Source organism: Salvelinus namaycush, chromosome 14 (assembly GCF_016432855.1).
Source record: "Salvelinus namaycush isolate Seneca chromosome 14, SaNama_1.0, whole genome shotgun sequence".
NCBI lineage: Eukaryota > Metazoa > Chordata > Actinopteri > Salmoniformes > Salmonidae > Salvelinus > Salvelinus namaycush.
Genome location: NC_052320.1, coordinates 29,562,521 through 29,581,007, shown reverse-complemented (window position 1 = coordinate 29,581,007; position 18,487 = coordinate 29,562,521). Strand labels below are relative to the sequence as shown.

Below are 18,487 nucleotides of genomic sequence, written 5' to 3'. Positions count from 1 at the left end.
GTCAGTCAAACACTTGTTGTTGTCGACAGCCACCGTACCCCAATGTCATTCCCTTATTAGCGTGACGATTCTTATCTGGTCTACCCCTATTGTCACATTTCTAACTACCTGTATTTCTTGGAAGTGGCGCAAATATAATTCTGTGGATTTCTTATCCCTTCTGCCAGATAGGGGAGTAGAGGAGGAAAAGTCACAATACTGTGTGGACTAATTGGCATGATGCCGGTTGTTTGTTCCGACGTATAATGGCACTATCTTTTTCATCCACGCCCAGTCCTTTCAGTTCAGTGGCAGGTGGACGTGTCTTGAAAAAAACCTGACGGAAAACACAAACGCTACTTTCCACTTTGAGCGGAAGGAAACGAGAATCGAAGCATATATTAAACAAAATACTTCACCATCGCTTGTCACAATTTGTGGCGACTTCTAAACCTGTTGGCACTTGGAACATTGAGGCGAAACCGTTCCAAATGTAATTTTTTCTCGACAAAATGACCATAACTTGTCCAGTGGTAAACGTTGACTAGTCTCTCTTTACGTTTGATTGTCTTCAAAGTCACTCTACACTCTTGTATAAAAAGACCAAAATCAGGTGATTGACACTCCTCTCCTGTAATGTCTCTCTTTCTCCAAAGGGCATATGTGGCCGGTCCCAATCCTCTTCCACTCTTCTGATCCTCTTTCCCTATCCCTCGTTCTTCCTCTCCTTGGGGCAGTTCTAAACGATGGAGTCCCAGTCAAAGTCGTCCTGGATGTCTTCGGTAGGCAGCCTCCTCATCTGGTAGTGTCCAGGTGGCATCATGTGCTGCTGGTTCATCTGGCCATGGAGCCCTGAAGATGGAGGTAAAGGTGTAAGGCAGCTGTGCACGCACACATACATACGCAAACACATAAACTGTACGAGTATTTTAGCAGGATCCCCATTAGCTATTGCCAAGACTCTTCCTGGGGTCCAAACAGACATCAAACAAACCATTGTGCATTATACAAATGTACATTGCACCATTATTACGTTATAAAACTACATGACATTACTTACACACACACAAACACACACACAGTCCAATATGTGCGGGGGCTGAGTAGTTAGCAGTAGTACCTGTCATCGTGGAGCCTGCGGTGCTCATGGGGGTCATGTGGGGGTAACCCGGGGGTCCCAACATTGAAGACATGTTCTGTCTAGAGTCCATATACGGATTACCTACAGGAGATGAAGACAACCAACAGGAAGCAACAGTCATTCAGTTACCTACACAAACTCTTTTGACTCATCACACACTGATGCTCCTGTTTATTATCTGTCCTGTTACATACAGTATAGTGCCTTAGGAAAGTATTCAGATCCCTTGACTTTTTCCACATTTTGTTACGTTACAGCCTTATTCTAAAATTGATTCAATAAATAAAAAATCCTCAGCAATCTACACACAATACCCCCTAATGACAAAGTGAAAACAGGTTTTTAGAAATATTTACATAAGTATTCAGACCCTTTGCTTTGAGACTCGAAATAGAGCTCAGGTGCACCCTGTTTCCATTGATCATCCTTGAGATGTTTCTACAACTTGATTGGAGTCCACCTGTGGTAAATTCAATTTATTGGACATGATTTGGAAAGGCACACACCTGTCTAAATAAGGTCCCACAGTTGACAGTGCATTTCAGAGTAAAAACATTTAAGTCATTTAAGTCATTTAGCAGACGCTCTTATCCAGAGCGACTTACAAATTGGAAAGTTCATACATATTCATCCTGGCCCCCCCGTGGGAATTGAACCCTGGTCCCCCCCGTGGGAATTGAACCCACAACCCTGGCGTTGCAAGCGCCATGCTCTACCAACTGAGCCACACGGGACCACGCCACAAACCAAGCAATGAGGTCGAAAGAATTGTGCTTAGAGCTCCGAGACAGGACTGTGTCGAGACACAGATCCGGGGAAGTGTACTGAAAAAAAATCTGCAGCATTGAAGGTTCCTTAAGAACACAGTCACCTCCATCATTCTTAAATGGAAGATGTTTGGAACCACCAAGACTCTTCATAGAGCTGGCCGCCCGGCCAAACTGAGCAATCGGGGGAGAAGGGCCTTAGTTAGGGAGGTGACCAAGAACCTGATGGTCACTCTGACAGAGCTCTGGAGTTCCTCTGTGGAGATGGGAGAACATTCCAGAAGGACAACCATCTCTGCAGCACTCCACCAATCAGGCTTTTATGGTAGAGTGGCCAGACGGAAGCCACTCCTCAATAAAAGGCACATGACGGCCCACTTGGGAGTTTGCCAAAAGGCACCTAAAGACTCTCAGACCATGAGAAACAAGATTCTCTTGTCTGATGAAACCAAGATGGAACTATTTGGCCTGAATGCCAAGCGTCACGTCTGGAGGAAACCTGGCACCATCCCTATGGTGAAGCATAATGGTGCCAGCATCATGCTGTGGGGATGTTTTTCAGTGGCAGGGGACTGGGAGACTAGTCAGGATTGAGGCAAAGATGAACGGAGCAAAGGCAGCCTAGTGGTTAGAGTGTTGGACTAGTAACCGAAAGGTTGGAAGATTGAATCTCCAAGCTGACAAGGTAAAAGTCTGTCGTTCTGCCCCTGAACAAGGCAGTTACCCCACTGTTCCTAGGCCGTCATTGAAAATAAGAATTTGTTCTTAACTGACTTGGCTAGTTAAATAAAGGTAAAATAAATCAAATTTTAAAAAAGGCTGAGAGATCCTTGATGAAAACCTGCTTCAGAGGGCTCAGGACCTCAGACTGGGGCCAAGATTCACCTTCCTACAGGACAACGACCCTAAGCACACAGCCAAGACAACGCAGGAGTGGCTTCGGGACAAGTCTCTGAATGTCCTTGAGTGGCCCAGCCAGAGCCTGGAATTGAACCCGATCAAACATCTCTGGAGACCTGAAAATAGCTGTGCAGCAACGCTCCCCATCCAACCTGACAGAGCTTGAGGATCTGCAGAGAAGAATGGGAGAAACTCCTCAAATACAGGTGTGCCAAGCTTGTAACGACCTACCCAGAAAGAATCTATGCTGTAATTAATGCCAAAGGTGCTTTAAAAAAGTACTGAGTAAAGGGTCGGAATACTTATGTAAATGTGATATCGGTTTTACATTTTTTATAAATTTGCAAAAATGTCCCAAAACTTGTTTTTGCTTTGTCATTATGGTGTATTGTGTGTAGATTGGTGAGGGGGAAAAACTATTTAAGCTGTAATGTAACAAAATGTATTCCTTGTGTTATTATATTTTTCTTTTATTTCTCTTTTTTTCTCTCTGCATTTTTGGAAGGGTCAGTAAGTTAACATTTCACTGTTAGTTGACACCTGTTGTTTACAAAGCATGTGACAATTAACATTTGAACTCCAGCCTACCTGATTAGATCAGTAAAGGAAGTTTCGCTTTAATCAATCAAACCCTTTCAGATCTATATGGGAGGCACGGTAGAGACTGACCTAGGATCAGGTTTCCATCGTCCTCGAAGCCTAAGCAGAACCATTGTTAACAACTGACTTTAGACCAGTCTCTAGAGGGGCAACTCCATCCTACTGGCCACTGACCTGTGTTGATGTGCTGACTGGGCTTGCTGGTGTGCATGGGGCCGTGACAGGCAGGCGGGGGTGGCTGTGGTTGCAATGGGCCTTGTGGTGGGATGACCCCAGTGCGGGTGAAGAACTGGTTGATGGAGGAGCACAGGTCGGCTATCTGGGCTGAGTCCAGGGACCAGTTGTTGAGCTCCGCCTGCCTCATGCTTTCCTTTAGTCCTGTCAGACACACACAGATTGGGTCATTTTAGTTTCTTGTTCTAGTCTTCTTTTCCCTCACCTGCACTGGTCTGAAAACTGGTGTTGCAAAATTATGGTAACTTTCCCAGAAAATGTCAAGAAACAGGAGGGAATAAGCAGGAAATTCAAGCATACTCCAGCTGGAATTTCTGGAAAACCTGGGAATTTTGGGACAGTTAACAGAATTTTGCAACCCTTCTGAAAACACAAGATGGATGAAAGCAGTATGTTAATTAGGGTAGAAGGAGGATTGGGTTCCACCATTGCTGCTCGACTGTGAAGGAGGTCAAGCGCTGTGGGGGCGAGTTGCATCTAAACATTCAGCACGGTCATCAATCATAAGTAGATGTGCAGCTTTGTGCAATGACCCTGATAAGAGTGCTCCACAGCCAGGGATAATTAGATTATTCACACTGAGGCAGTGGCCAAGCAGACCAGAGACCAGGGCTGCAGTTACCGCTGCAACCCTGTTCCCTACGTTGTCCACTACTTTTGACTAGGGGCCTCTGGTCAAAAAGTAGTGCACTACATTGGGAATAGAGTGCCATTTCAGATGCATATAGTGCACTTCATTGGTAATAGGGTGCCATTTCATAAGCATCCTAGGATGGGCCTTTTCTACCTGGGAAACGATCATTGACATTGGGCTACATCCATTAAACAGATGCTCTGTATCCAAAGTGACTTACAACCAACACATAGGGTCTAACTTTTGCATACACTGAGTATACAAAACATTAAGAACACCTTCCTAATATTGAATTGCACCCCCCACAGGAATGCTGGCCCATGTTGACGCCAATGCTTCCCACAGTTGTTGTCAATTTGGCTGGATGTCCTTTGGGTGTTGGCCCATTCTTGATAGACACAGGAAACTGTTGAGAGTTGAAAAACCAAGCAACGTTGCAGCTCTTGACACAAACCGGTGAGCCTGGCACCTACTACCATACCCTGTTCAAAAGCACGTACATCTTTTGTCCTGCCCATTCACCCTCTGAATGGCACACATACACAATCCATGTCTCAGTTATCTCAAGGCTTAAAAATCCTTCTTTAACCTGTCTCCTCCCCTTCATCTACACTGATTGAAGTGGACTTAACAGGTGACATTAAGGGGTCATAGCTGTCACCTGGTGTAACGGCGTTCCTCTTCCTCTTCATCCGAAGAGGAGGAGCAGGGATTGAACCAAAATGCAGCTTCGTGATATGACATGATATTTATTGAACAAGACAAAAACGAACTATACTTGACTAACTAACAAAAATAACAAACGACGTAGACGAACCTGAACATAAGAACTTACATGACACGAAGAACGCATGAAACAGGAACAGACTACATAAACCGAACGAACGAACAAACAAACCGAAACAGTCCCGTGTGGCGCAACGTACATAGACACAGACACAGGAGACAACCACCCACAACAATCAATGTGACACCACCTACCTTAATATGGCTCTCAATCAGAGGAAATGAAAACCACCTGCCTCTAATTGAGAGCCATATCAGGTCACCCTTTAACCAACATAGAAACACATAACATAGACTACCCACCCAAACTCACGCCCTGACCATCAAACACATACAAAATAACAGAAAACCGGTCAGGAACGTGACATAACCCCCCCCTCAAGGTGCGTACTCCGAACGCACCACCAAAAGTCTAGGGGAGGGTCTGGGTGGGCGTCTGACCACGGTGGTGGCTCAGGCTCTGGGCGAGGTCCCCACCCCACCATAGTCAATCCCAGCTTACGTCTCCCCCTTAGAATGACCACCCTCATCTTACACCCACTTAATTTAACTGGTAACCTTAAGATAAGGGGCAGCACCGGGACAAGGGGCAGCACCGGGATAAGGTAGCTCAGGACAGAGATGTAGCTCAGGACAGAGAGGTAGGTCAGGACAGAGAGGTAGGTCAGGATAGAGAGGTAGCTCAGGATAGAGAGGCAGCTCAGGATAGAGGGGCAACTCAGGATAGAGGGGCAACTCAGGATAGAGGGGCAACTCAGGATAGAGGGGCAACTCAGGATAGAGGGGCAACTCAGGATAGAGGGGCAACTCAGGATAGAGGGGCAACTCAGGATAGAGGGGCAACTCAGGATAGAGGGGCAACTCAGGATAGAGGGGCAACTCAGGATAGAGGGGCAACTCAGGATAGAGGGGCAACTCAGGATAGAGGGGCAACTCCGGACTGAAGGGCAGCTCCGGACAGAGAGACAGCTCTGGACTGAGGGGCAGTTCTGGATAAATGACAGCTCTGGGCTGAGGGGCAGCTCATGACTGGCTGACGGCTCTGGACGCTCATGGCTGGCTGACGGCTCTGGACGCTCATGGCTGGCTGACGGCTCTGGACGCTCATGGCTGGCTGACGGCTCTGGACGCTCATGGCTGGCTGACGGCTCTGGACGCTCATGGCTGGCTGACGGCTCTGGACGCTCATGGCTGGCTGACGGCTCTGGACGCTCATGGCTGGCTGACGGCTCTGGACGCTCATGGCTGGCTGACGGCTCTGGACGCTCATGGCTGGCTGACGGCTCTGGACGCTCAGATGGCGCTGGGGAGACGGATGGCTCAGATGGCGCTGGGGAGACGGATGGCTCAGATGGCGCTGGGGAGACGGATGGCTCAGATGGCGCTGGGGAGACGGATGGCTCAGATGGCGCTGGGGAGACGGATGGCTCAGATGGCGCTGGGGAGACGGATGGCTCAGATGGCGCTGGGGAGACGGATGGCTCAGATGGCGCTGGGGAGACGGATGGCTCAGATGGCGCTGGGGAGACGGATGGCTCAGATGGCGCTGGGGAGACGGATGGCTCTGGCCGGATAAGGCGCACTGTAGACCTGGTGCGTGGTGCCGGAACTGGAGGCACCGGGCTAAGGACACGCACCTTCAGGCTAGTGCGGGGAGCAGGGACAGGGCACACTGAATTCTCAAAGCGTACCTTGGGCCTGGTGCGTGGTACCGGAACTGGTGGTACCGGGCTGAGGGCACGCACATCAGGACGAGTACGGGGAGAAGGAACAGTGTGTACAGGGCTCTGGAGACGCACAGGTGGCTTAGTGCGTGGTGCCGGAACTGGAGGCACTGGGCTGGAGACACACACCATAGGGAGAGTGCGTGGAGGAGGAACAGGGCTCTGGAAACGCACTGGAAGCCTGGTGCGTGGTGTAGGCACTGGTGGTACTGGGCTGGGGCGGGGAGGTGGCGCCGGAAATACCGGACCGTGCAGGCGTACTGGCTCCCTTGAGCATTGAGCCTGCCCAACCTTACCTGGCTGAATGCTCCCCGTCGCCCGACCAGTGCGGGGAGGTGGAATAACCCGCACCGGGCTATGTAGGCGAACCGGGGACACCATGCGTAAGGCTGGTGCCATGTAAGCCGGCCCGAGGAGACGCACTGGTGGCCAGATATGTAGAGCCGGCTTCATGGCACTTGGCTCAATGCTCAATCTAGCCCTACCAGTGCGGGGAGGTGGAATAACCCGCACCGGGCTATGCACACGTACAGGAGACACCGTGCGCTCTACTGCGTAACACGGTGTCTGCCCGTACTCCCGCTCTCCACGGTTAGCCTGAGAAGTGGGCGCAGGTCTCCTACCTGCCCTTGGCCCACTACCTCTTAGCCCCCCCCCCCAAGAATTTTTTTTTTTTTTTTTTCACGGGCTTCCGTGCTAGCCGCGTACCTTCATAACTCCGGTCTTGAGCTTGATTCTCCGGCTTCCAGCCACGTCTCCTTGCTGCCTCCTCATATCGCCGCCTCTCTGCTTTCGCTGCCTCCAGCTCAGCTTTGGGACGGCGATATTCTCCCGGCTGTGCCCATGGACCTTCTCCGTCCAATATTTCCTCCCAACTCCAATAATCCTGTGTAGCAGGCCACTGCTCGAATTCACGCTGCTTGGTTCTGGATAGGTGGGTGGTTCTGTAACGGCGTTCCTCTTCCTCTTCATCCGAAGAGGAGGAGCAGGGATTGAACCAAAATGCAGCTTCGTGATATGACATGATATTTATTGAACAAGACAAAAACGAACTATACTTGACTAACTAACAAAAATAACAAACGACGTAGACGAACCTGAACATAAGAACTTACATGACACGAAGAACGCATGAAACAGGAACAGACTACATAAAACGAACGAACGAACAAACAAACCGAAACAGTCCCGTGTGGCGCAACGTACATAGACACAGACACAGGAGACAACCACCCACAACAATCAATGTGACACCACCTACCTTAATATGGCTCTCAATCAGAGGAAATGAAAACCACCTGCCTCTAATTGAGAGCCATATCAGGTCACCCTTTAACCAACATAGAAACACATAACATAGACTACCCACCCAAACTCACGCCCTGACCATCAAACACATACAAAATAACAGAAAACCGGTCAGGAACGTGACACCTGGATTCACCTGGTCATTCTATGTCATGAAAGAGTTTTGTGTCAAAGAAAAATTATTTGACGGTAAGTGACATTTTCGTACATTTCAGTATAATTTCCAAATGAATAATCTGTGCATATTGATGAACGCATAAAATGTATTTAATTATACATTTAAATTCAGAAATAAGGCTACAATAAGGAGCTATGAGATGATTGTGACAGGTTTTACAATAGCATTATACATGTGATGTTACCACCATTTCTTACATTTAGGATATGCTAGTCGGTGGTTTTGGCGGCCTAGAGGTTAGAGGGGTGGGCTTGCTACCAGAAGGTTTCCAGTTCAAATCATGGAAAAAAATCTGATGGGATTTGAGCCGACTACAAGAGGGTTGTTAGTGACAAATCCAAGAAAGATAACCTCACCTGCTGTTGTGCAAGGAACAACACTGTTGTGGCTCCCACTGCTCCAGCCTCTCCAACCTAATGTGTATGTGTAATCAGTGGTTTGGTCCGTCTTAATAAATTATTCCTTCTTCTTACCTTGGAATGGAGCGAGGTCCACGTCAGCCCAGTTGTAGCTGCCGGCGATGCGACAGCTCTCCTTCAGCCAGTCCAAGTTGGGGTACCAGTCGGCTGACAGACCTGCACAGACACACACGTTTTCCCCCTAGATTTCTTCCTGGTGTAGCACCAGGGCCCCAAAACCAGTTAGGCATCTAATAATTCTATTAAAACAAACCTAAAATCAATTATTTTAGGTAGGGGGAGTGGGCAATAGAGCGAGGCAGGGTCAGTGTTAGGCAGGAAGGCACAACTAAGTAACGGTAGGCGAAATGTTAGTCTCGTTAGCCCGGGAACACGATCAGGGAAACGTTGACACAAGAGCATGGTGCTGCAATCAACAGTGACAGCCAAGGACCAACAGAAGTCATGTAGTTTGAGTAAGATGCAGTGACGCTTTTGACCACAAGATGTCATCTTTTTCACTGAGTAAATTCAAGTCACAGACGTTAGTGAAGAGGAATGATTTTCTGCCTTAAACCACAAACGGCAACACATTTGAAGCTGTGGATCAAAGACAGGGGATTGCTTTCATTCATCCCAGGCGCTGTGGAAAGGGAAATAACCCAGATAATGCAGCGTCTATTTGTACAGGGCTTTTCTCTGAGCCTAGAGCCCAGTGCAGAGACACAGGAAAAACAAAGACTAGCCCAAATGAGAGACCTCGACGAGGTTCAGAAATGCCTGTCTCTATGAGTTTAAGTCTGCTTCACACGGTGTGACACGCTTTGAGGAGTAGTGGGAAAAAAACTACATAGCTAATACAATGCAATCCATGAGTCCTTGCTGAGCATGTAGGGAGTAGTATTCATGGATAGCAGCTGAACCCGAGTCCTGCCTTAAGCTTCAGACACACCACCACAACGAATGGCTAAAAGCAGTGGGTGGCCGCCCTATCGTTTGTTGTCGCCGCAGTGTGTTAAAGCGACTGCCTGCTGGGTGTCGCCGAGCGGTTGCTGTTTGTGCCGATTCAGCATGTGGAATCGTCGGGAAATTAACAGAAAATGACAGGCGATATTCTAGTCAGAGGCACTCGGCCGTCCATTTTTTAGGTGCGTTTTGTCTCAGACAGTACACTAGTGCGTCTTACCAGTGCTGGTGCAGGGCATCTGTGCTGGCTGGCCAGTATGGCTCTGGAGGTGCTGTGACTGCTGCTGCCCACTGTTGGGGTGCTGGCGGTGTTGAGGGTGCTGTGTGTGCTGAGATGAGTGCTGCCTGTGCTGAGTGTGTTGATGAGGTTGGTGTTGGTTGTGTGTGGCGTGGGGAGAGAGGTGCTGCGAGTGGGGCGGGTGGTGGTTATGGCGGTGACCGTGGTTGTGTGCGTGTTGGTGGTTGTGGGCGTTGATGCCCCTGCTGCTGCCCCGGCCAGGGGAGTGCTGGTAGGAGCACAACGTCCGTGGCTGCTGGCTCGATTCGCTGGGCATACCCATGAGACCTGCAGGGCCAACCACAATCACAGACAAACAGACAGACAGGACAGGAAAGGTTAGAAGCACTACACCTACGCCAATTGTGACTGCAATTGATGCAGAGATGTTTTCTCATTAAAAAAATACTCACGCAAACCGGAGGGATTTCATTCTGATGGGTTTGATGAATTTGACTCTAGATGCATGTGTGTTATTTAGACTGATATCTGCCTTACCACATCAGGAATCCTCACTGAAGCTCTGAGGGTGCATTTCAATAGTCTAAAGTGGCTTCCTCTACTCTCCTTGTGTCATTCACCTTTATTTGCACTGGCAGGCTTTCATCAGTCTTTCACAACACAGATGAAGGAAAGGAGACGGGAGAGGAGAAGCCACTTTAGTCTATTGAGATGCACCCTGACTGAGTCAGTCCATGTGGTTTAGACACGCTGTGGTTTTCTAGGGAGGGTGAGGAGCTTGGCTGCTTGGGTGACTCACAGCATTTCAGCCCCTCAAAGGCAATGACTACTGACACCATTCCTTTGGTAGAAGCATTTTTTTAATTGTATCTTTATTTTACTAGGCAAGTCAGTTAAGAACAAATTCTTATTTACAATGATGGCCAAACCCAGACGACGCTGGGCCAATTGTTCGCCACCCTATGGGACACCCAATCACGGCCGGATGTGATACAGCCTAGATTCGAACCAGGGACTGTAGTGACGCCTCTTCCACTGAGATGCAGTGCCTTAGACCGCTGTGCCACTCGGGAGCACCAAGCATGCAAGGCAGTGAGCTTCACTTTGCCTAGGCTGTGGGGGCCATAGAAATAGAACGGACCACATATTGTAGGATGGCATTTTCACAACAATGCAGGAGAGCACAGATTGATGCAAATAATACCCGTAAACATCATTATTATATGGCAGCGTGATTTAATTTCTAACTTTTAAATATACATATAACAATGTACGTTATATGGAGGTGATTATTTAACTAGGCTAGAGTTCCCTAAACTGAGCAAGGCATAAATAGTCGCCTTCTTAAATGAACGCACATTGAAGAATTTTTTACAAATTGTACAGTATTTTATGCACAGATGTGTTTTTTTTTGCATGACGTAAACTTTGCCCATACTGTATGGTGGGAGTACAGCAAACTGCCAATTCATTAAAGAGGTGTTGGGACCTCATACACTTTGGGATTAAGTGCAATGGTTACAGTGCCACTCCAGCCATGGTACACCTGCTAAAAAGCAGCCAACATAGCCATTGACTTTCAATGCCCTAGGCTTTGTCATTGTTATTTATTCTCGTAGTGATGTATATTTGTTACGTTTTTATATTTCATTGTACACAATTCAGCTCGTTGCTCCTCCTTGTACAATATCTTTGGAACAATAAAAAGAAACTGTCATGAAGGCATTGATTTCAGGCAACAGACCGACAGAGCGCGTCCATGTTTGGGGTTAGAGAAGGTGGATGGTATAACAAGCAGGAAGAGGCCCTGTTGACCCAATAGGAAGCTACAGGAAGCAATTAGCGAGAAGCTTCACAATCTAATTAGCAAGTATCAAAGCTAGTCACACAGCCGCTGCACTTTGCTCCAATCAAGTGTGAATACAATGTTTTGTTTTTCTGAGAATTCCCCTTGATTGCCTGGCTCGTTTGATTAAGTGACGCAAAGATTTTAGATCTTTAGCACAATTTATTATTTGTTTATGTGAGTTCAATAGAGGAATACAAAGAAATATTTTTATTACTGGTTAACGTAATTAACCGTCCAAACTTTGGTGTAGGAGATCGCCATGTTGTTGTGGTGTGTGCTTTTAGCTAACCAGTAAAATAATCAGTAGAAAAAGCATGTTTCATTCCCACTTATGTTCCCCATGCAGCTCTTCCTCTGTTTTCTCATCAACCGGGTATGACGGTAGCATGTTTTCTTTCAAATACTTCAGCTGTGTTCGATTTAGCTAGCCTGCTGCAAACCGCACCGTGACTACAGGCAGGCTCAATCAAATGCCCCAAAGTATTTTGATAGAAAACAAAACAGTATTTGAACCCAGGTCTGCATCAGAGTGCTTCTGCCCATGACTCACCATGCTGGCTGAAGGACTGCTCAAAGACAGACTTGTAGAGGCTGCGGAAGGAGGCACTGAGGTCCTCGAAGTCGGAGAAGAGGAGCTGCTTGTCCCCCTCGGCTACGTTGTACTGGGGCTGGGGAGGAGGAGGAAGTGGAGGGGGAGGATGCAGCTTTAAACTCAGAGACTGGGAGGAGGGTTCTGAGTGATTACTGACCTACAGAGAGGGGGAAAGGGTATTTTCATGACTTTGGTTAAAAAGGCTGGATGCTAACTTGAGGTATCCACACTGTGCCTGTTTAAGGTAGTAAACATGTTTTCTATATCCCTGTCTTCTGCTAGTCATTCCCCCTTCTAACCCGAGAGCCCAGGCCGATTGTATCTATACTAAGCCAGCACCTCTTTCGGAGACCACGACAACCAACAAAAGTTTTTGTGTTATGAAAATTCTCATGTTAGGATTCTGCCCTAATTACCTTCTCAACGCAATTTACTGAGGGAATAACAACACTACAGTAGTTTATACTATACAGTCATTCTACTTCTATAAAGTCCATCATATACAGTGCCTTCAGAAAGTATTCATACCCCTTGACTTTTTCCACATTTTGTTGAATTATAGTCTGGATTAAATTGTTGTTTTTTGTGTTTAAAAAAAAAAATCACCCACATACAAACAATAACCCATAATGACAAAGTGAAAACATGTTTTTTGTAAATGTATTGAAAATGAAATACAGAAATATCTCATTTACATTATTCACACCCTTGAGTCAATACTTTGTAGAAACACCTTTAGCAGTGATTACAGCTGTGGGTCTTGAGGTAAGTCTAAGAGTTTTCCACACCTGGATTGTGCAACATTTGCTTATTATTCTTGTCAAAATTATTCAAGCTCTGTCAAATTGGTTGTAGATCATTGCTAGACAACCATTTTCAGGTCTTGCCATACATTTTTGATTTAAGTCAAAACTGTAACTAGGCCATTCAGGAACATTCACTGTCTTCTTGGTAAGCAACTCCAGTGTAGATTTGGCTTTGTTTCTCAGGTTATTGTCCTGCAGAAAGGTGAATTTATCTCCCAGTGTCTGGTGGAAACAGACTGAACCAGGTTTTCCGGTCAGATTTTACTTGTGCTTAGCTCAATTCCATACATTTTTTATCCCGAAGAACTCCCCAGTCCTTAACGATTACAAGTATACTCATAACATGATGCTGCCTCCACTATGCTTGAGAATATGGAGAGTGGTACTCAGTAATGTGTTGCATTGGATTTGCCCCAAACATAACTTTATGTCCTAAATACAACGTTTTAATTGCTTTGCCACGTTCTTTGCATACTTACTTTAGTGCCTTGTTGCAAACAGGATGCATGTTTAAGAATATTTTATTCTGTACAGGCTTCCTTCTTTTCACTCTGTCAATTAAGTCAGTACTGTGGAGTATCTACAATGTTGTTGATCCATCCTCAATGTTCTATCACAGCCAGTAAACTCTGTAGCTGTTTTAAAGTCACCATTGGCCTCATGGTGAAATCCCTGAGTGGTTTCCTTCCTATCTGGAGAAGGAAGGACGCTTGTATCTTGGTATTGATTGGGTGTAGTGATACACCATACAAAGTGTATAACTTCACCATGATCAAAGGGATATTCAAAGTCAGCTTTAAAAAAAAGTTTTATCTACCAATAAGTGCCCTTCTTTGCGAGGCATTGGAAAACCTCCCTGGTCTTTGTGGTTGAATCTGTGTTTGAAATTCACTGCTCGACAGAGGAACCTTGTAGATACTTGTATGTGTGGTGTACAGATATGAGGTAGTAATTTAAAAAATCATGTCAAACACTATTATTGCACACAGAATGAGCACATGCAACATATTATGTGACTTGTTAAGCAAATTGTTACTCCTGAACGTATTTAGGCTTGCCATAACAAAGGGGTTGATTACTTATTGACTCAAGACATTTCAGCTTTTCATTTTTTATTAACATAATTCCACATTGACATTCTGGGGTATTGTGCGTAGGCCAGTGAGAAATCTAGATGTAATCCATTTTAAATTCAGGCTGTAACACAACAAAATATGGACAAAGTCAAGAGGTGTGAATACTTTCTGAAGGCACTGTATGTATAATATTTTCACCCTTTCTCCATCCTAATTGTGGCTCTGCCATGTGCAGTGGCCTCAAATATACAATTAGAAGTCCAATCGGCGTGGCACCTCCCTGAAGTTGATCAAACTGAAAGCGACACATCCATCCCTGCCGACGTGGCCTTTCTATCCAGCGATCTTGGCAGTGCTGGGACTTGAGACTTCAGCAGGAGACGCCAGGAGTAATCACCTTCAACGAGGAGGCGTCACCTGGGTGGACTAACGAAGCAGAACTAACCCTGATCCCACATGACTGGCCGTAAATTAGGTCTGGGGATTACCCCCGGAACGAGAGATGAGGGGATGGGAGGAAAACAGAGGATGGCCTCGAGAATAGATAGATTAATTTGATGAAATTGTGTTGACCTTTTGTATAATGCAGGTGCAGGGGAGGTGGGAGTGGGGTGGGGGAGTGATTGATAAACAAATGGCAAACAGTTGCCACATCTACCCCAAAAATATGTCCAACTACAGGTAACTGACATAAGAAATTATAATACTTGAGTAAATGAGGGATAAGAAGTATATAAACTCAGGAAAAAAAGAAATGTCCCTTTTTCAGGACCCTGTCTTTCAAAGATAATTGGTAAAAATGCAAATAACTTCACAGATCTTCATTGTAAAGGGCTTAAACACGGTTTCCCATGCTTGTTCAATGAATGAACATGTACCTGTGGAATGGTCGTTAAGACACTAACAGCTTACAGACGGTAGGCAATTAAGGTCACAGTTATGAAAACTTAGAACACTAAAAGAGGCCTTTCTACTGACTCTGAAAAAACCCAAAATGGTGTCTGCTCCTCTGCGTGAACGTGCTTTAGGCATGCTGCAAGGAGGCATGAGGACTGCAGATGTGGCCAGGGCAATAAATTGCAATGTCTATACTGTGAGACGCCTAAGACAGAGCTACAGGGAGACAGGACGGACAGCTGATCGTCCTCGTAGTGGCAGACCACGTGTAACAACACCTGCACAGGATCGGTACATTGGAACATCACACCTGCGGGACAGGTACAGGATGGCAACAACAACTGCCCAAGTTACACCAGGAACGCACAATCCCTCCATCAGTGCTCAGACTGTCTGCAATAGGCTGAGAGAGGCTGTACTGAGGGCTTGTAGGCCTGTTGTAAGGCAGGTCCTCACCAGACATCACCAGCAACAACGTCGCCTATGGGCACAAACCCACCGTCGCTGGACCAGACAGGACTGGCAAAAAGTGCTCTTCACTGACGAGTCCCGGTTTTGTCTCACCAGGGGTGATGGTCGGATTCGCGTTTATCGTCGAACGAATGAGGGTTACACCGAGGCCTGTACTCTGGAGCGGGATCGATTTGGAGGTGGAGGTTCCGTCATGGTCTGGGGCGGTGTGTCACAGCATCATCGGACTGAGCTTGTTGTCATTGCAGGAAATCTCAACGCTGTGCGTTACAGGGAAGACATCCTCCTCCCTCATGTGGTACCCTTCCTGCAGGCTCATCCTGACATGACCCTCCAGCATGCAAATGCCACCAGCCATACTGCTCATTCTGTGCGTGATTTCCTGCAAGACAGGAATGTCAGTGTTCTTCCATGGCCAGCGAAGAGCCCGGATCTCAATCCCATTGAGCACGTCTGGGACCTGTTGGATCGGAGGGTGAGGGCTAGGGCCATTCCCCCCAGAAATGTCCGGGAACTTGCAGGTGCATTGGTGGAAGTGAAGTGTGGGGTAACATCTCACAGCAAGAACTGGCAAATCTGGTGCAGTCCATGAGGAGATGCACTGCAGTACTTAATGCAGCTGGTGGCCACACCAGATACTGACTGTTACTTTTGACTTTGACCCCCCCCTTTGTTCAGGGACACATTATTCAATTTCTGTTTGTCACATGTCTGTGGAACTTGTTCAATTTATGTCTCAGCTGTTGAATCTTGTTATGTTCATACAAATATTTACATATGTTAAGTTTGCTGAAAAGAAACGCAGTTGACAGTGAGAGGACGTTTCTTTTTTTGCTGAGTTTAGGTCCTTCCACGCAGGTTTGGTTCCGGAGTTAATTAAGCAATTAACATCCCATCATGCTTAGGGTCATGTATACAAATGCTGGGCAGGCCATTATTTTGGCTACCATGGCTATGCCCCCATAGGATGACAAAGGACACGAGTGGTCACTGAATGGTTTGATGAGCATGAAAACAATGTAAACCATATGCCATGGCTGTCTCAGTCACCAGATCTCAACCAAATGGTAGCGTCCCACTTGGCCAAAAGCCAGAAAAAAATGTAGCGCGCCAAATTCAAATATATTACTATAGAAATCAATCTTTCATGAAATCACACATGAAAGACACCAAATTAAAGCTACCCATGTTGTGAATCCAGCCAACATGTCTGATTTCAAAAAAGATTTATGGCGAAAGCACACCAAACGATTATGTTAGCTCAGTACATAGCCACAGAAAAACATAGCCATTTTCCCAGCAAAAGATAGTAGTCACAAAAAGCAGAAATAGAGATAAAAATTAATCACTAACCTTTGATGATCTTCATCAGATGACACTCATAGGACATCATGTTACACAATACATTTATGTTTTGTTCGATAATGTGCATATTTATATCCACAAATCTCGGTTTACATTGGCGCCATGTTCAGAAACGCCTCCAAAATATCCGGAGAAATTGCAGAGAGCCACGTCAAATAACAGAAATACTCATCATAAACTTGAATGAAAGATACATGTTTTACATATAATTAAAGATACACTTGTTCTTAATGCAACCGCTGTGTCAGATTTCAATTTTTTTTTACATAAAAAGCACACCATGCAATAATCTGAGACGGCGCTCAAAAATAACAAAATTTCTCCGCCATGTTGGAGTCAACAGAAATACGAAATGACATCATAAATATTCCCTTAGCTTTGATCATCTTCATCAGAATGCACTCCCAGGAATCCTAGTTCCACAATAAATTGTTGTTTTGTTTGATAATGTCCATTACTTGTCTAAGTAGCTACTTTTGCTAGCATGTTTAGTGCACATGTCCAAACGCTCGCGCAGATGCAGGTGAACTCGGACGAAAACTTCAAAAAGTTATATAACAGGTCGCATAAACTGGTCAAACTAAGTAGAGAATCAATCTTCAGGATGTTGTTATCATATATATCCAATAACGTTCCAACCGGAGCATTCCTTCATGTCTGTAGAAGTTATGGAACGCAAGGCGATATCATGAGGAAAGCCAGAAACTGGCAATCTGCCAGACCACTGACTCATTCCCCTCTCATCCGGCCCCACAACACAGCATAAGCTTCATTCCACGTTCTACAGACTGTTGACATCTAGTGGAAGGCGTAGGAAGTGCAAACAAATCCATTTCTTACAGGGAATTGAATAGGCGATGAGTTGAACGTTGACCAGTCTCAGAATTCTCACTTCCTGTTTGGATTTATTCTCAGCTTTTTGCCTGCCATATGAGTTCTGTTATACTCACAGACATCATTCAAACAGTTTTAGAAACTTCAGAGTGTTTTATATCCAATAGTAATAATAATATGCATATATTAGCATCTGGGACAGAGTAGGAGGCAGTTCACTATGGGCACGCAATTCATCCAAAAGTGAAAATGCTGCCCCCTATATTAAAGAAGTTAATTCCCTAAAGAAACAACCCTTTAGGTATGAATTTAACCCTCGCCTCAGTAGTGTGTTCATGCACACCACCCCACTCCAGGTATTTCCACACAGTGTTTGTGTGTGTGACCTGGAATAGGTAAGGGGCTGTGTGTGAGTAGTGACTGCGTCACACTGCCGTGGCCTCAGACACAAACAATAACACAGCCTCACATGAGCAGCATTGCCGCAATAACCACTGAAGTAGTGAGCCAGCAAACACTGTCTGGGAAAAGTCCACTCTGATCCAAGACTGAAGTCGTGTACAGCAGTAAAGGTCGACCAATAGCAACAATGGCAGATTCCCACTAAGACTTCTAATGACAAATAAAATAAATATGATTTTTCAAGCAAAGGTCACTCAAATCAATATAGGCAGTCTGGTTTAGATGTTCCCTACCTCTACCGTTTGACACAACACATATTCTCTTCCCCAAATGGCACCCTAT

The 18,487-nt window shown here is 46.0% G+C and overlaps 1 protein-coding gene across 1 annotated transcript in view; it reads right to left on the bottom strand.

Moving 5' to 3' along the window:
* Nucleotides 1-466: 466 nt before the first annotated feature.
* LOC120058689 (forkhead box protein J3-like) overlaps nt 467-18,487 on the bottom strand; it is a 48,092-nt gene continuing 30,071 nt past the window's right edge. The window contains exons 6-11 of the mRNA XM_039007434.1: nt 12,253-12,451; nt 9,836-10,180; nt 8,725-8,826; nt 3,562-3,765; nt 1,100-1,201; nt 467-831 (exon numbers count right to left, since the gene is read on the bottom strand). Coding sequence (XP_038863362.1) covers nt 719-831; nt 1,100-1,201; nt 3,562-3,765; nt 8,725-8,826; nt 9,836-10,180; nt 12,253-12,451 — 1,065 coding nt within the window. The 3' untranslated portion in view covers nt 467-718. The remainder of the gene's footprint in view (nt 832-1,099; nt 1,202-3,561; nt 3,766-8,724; nt 8,827-9,835; nt 10,181-12,252; nt 12,452-18,487) is intronic.